This window comes from Dioscorea cayenensis, chromosome 16 (assembly GCF_009730915.1).
Source record: "Dioscorea cayenensis subsp. rotundata cultivar TDr96_F1 chromosome 16, TDr96_F1_v2_PseudoChromosome.rev07_lg8_w22 25.fasta, whole genome shotgun sequence".
In the NCBI taxonomy this organism is placed as follows: domain Eukaryota; kingdom Viridiplantae; phylum Streptophyta; class Magnoliopsida; order Dioscoreales; family Dioscoreaceae; genus Dioscorea; species Dioscorea cayenensis.
Genome location: NC_052486.1, coordinates 20,503,526 through 20,505,567, shown reverse-complemented (window position 1 = coordinate 20,505,567; position 2,042 = coordinate 20,503,526). Strand labels below are relative to the sequence as shown.

Sequence of the window (2,042 nt, the reverse complement as noted above, 5' to 3'; positions counted from 1 at the left end):
TATATTATCTAAACATGAGAATGGTAAAATTGTACTGCAAATTCATCCTAAAGCAACCGAAATACAAAATACAAAACAACATATGAAGTAGCATGCATAAAATAAATTTGAAACCTTGAACAAAATCAGCTTGATGCCTATAAACAACAATTTCAAAAATGAGAGCAAAATAACAACAAAACTTATCAAACAATACAATATTAGCAATCATTGTAAAAAAATGGATTTTCAGAAATTGTAGCAATAATATGCCACCTTTTGCAAGTCTATTTGAATACAGTTTTAGAGGTTAGACATTTCTAATAAATCTACAAATTACAACAAGGTTGAAAGAGAAGAATTGATCCAAGTTAGAAACAATTTTACTAGTTCATGTCCAAATATGTTTAAGGCATAGGCATAAACTAGATGAGTAACAATTACTTCTAGCTGCACTATGGATCCACTGCAAAAGCAACACTACTAACCCTGAACATCAACTCACTAGAGCATGTAATCATCTTTAAAAATAACGTTAAAATAAAATAGGCAATAACTTCAATAGAAAAAGCATGTACCTTAGCTGCTAGAGTCCTCCAACATGACATCTGCAACTCCATGTTAAAAACAAGAGAAGTTAGTAACAATGCAAATGCAAACAAAATACTAGGGCATTTGAAGTTAATAAAGGTAAAGTGAATATAATCTTACCGTGACAATATTCTTATATCCTAGAATCTCTCATGGAGGCAATAAAATTATCAAGCCACAACTTGCGTAAGGATGGCTTCCTCAAGTAAAAGGCCTCAGCAAGATCTTTGTTGACATGAAATTTTTCAAAAACCACATCCATGTCTGCATCACTGTAAGCTTCCATGCTCCACAAAGCATCTAATAATTTCTCTTTCCATGTCTTCTTCTTGTTCTCTTTAATTGATGCCGCCAACTCACCAAGCTTTATTAGCAAGGTTGTCAGATGCAATATTTTCATTACTAGACCTTTCTATGCGGCTAGTCCTAGCAGTACTCCTATATGCAAATGATCTTGCCCCTCTTGTCTATGGACATTTGTCTCTAAAGGTTCATGTTCCATTGGTACATCAGGAGTAGGTGGATTTTCATCTTCTTCGTTTGTACCACCAAAATGTTGGTAGATGGAATGTGCTTGATCACCTGTGGTATGATCATCCCCATCAACCAATTGAAGCTCCTCAAAGAAAGGTATAGGTTTATTTAGATATTCTTTAGCTTTTGGTTGTCCCTACATTTGATTGCAACATGAAATCCTTATTAAATGTAATAAAAAAACTTATATATTTCATTGAATAAATAGTAAATAAATGTAAGTATTATATTTCTACATAAGTTTGATATGTTTCATCTTCAAGAACTAGCATTTTCTCTGTGTCATTCCAACTAACACCACTAAGGTTCATAAGTTTCTTGATTTCTTGGTATTTTTGCTTCAAGGTGCGTATGTGGTTCTTAACATTATATGCATCCATAGAGGTAGTAGGAAATCTTCCATTGACAATGTTAGCTACCTCAACAAATGTCTGCCTTTTGAAGGACTTGTCAACTTTCATGTCGTTTCTTGCCATATCTGCAAGAAATGGTATTAAAACATTATCCATCTCTTTTGTCCATCTTTTGTTTTTTGTCCCTTTTCGCTTCTCACTTGGTGTTCCATCGACATTGATACGTGATGAAGCCATATTACCTGTCACATTAACAATCCAAAAAATAATAAAAATAATTGCCCTTTAATAAACAATGCAATTGCCTTATTGATTAAACAATAACAAGGCAAATTTTCATTCGCAAAGAAATAAAACACAAAATGACAAACTACATCCATAATACTGCAAAATTACAAAAGTTGAAATTGGAAAGCAAAACATTTTCATTTTTTGTTGCAAGTCTTCTAAATTGGCCGTCAGAAAACATAATCATTCCACATATCATTCGTGATTTTTTCATGAAGTTCTCTCCAATGCATCTGTGTCTCACGACGTTGATCTAGAGTGATAGGTCTCTCATTTGTAGGCTCTTCCTCATTAGAA

The 2,042-nt window shown here is 33.1% G+C and overlaps 1 protein-coding gene across 1 annotated transcript; it reads right to left on the bottom strand.

Annotated features, from left to right (window-relative positions):
• Positions 1-703: 703 nt before the first annotated feature.
• Positions 704-1,580, bottom strand: LOC120278613. Its single transcript, XM_039285355.1, has 3 exons — positions 1,341-1,580; positions 1,046-1,240; positions 704-934 (listed from the first exon to the last, which is right to left on the bottom strand). The coding sequence occupies exons 1-3, from the start codon at positions 1,578-1,580 to the stop codon at positions 704-706; spliced, it is 666 nt and encodes a 221-aa protein (XP_039141289.1).
• Positions 1,581-2,042: the final 462 nt, after the last annotated feature.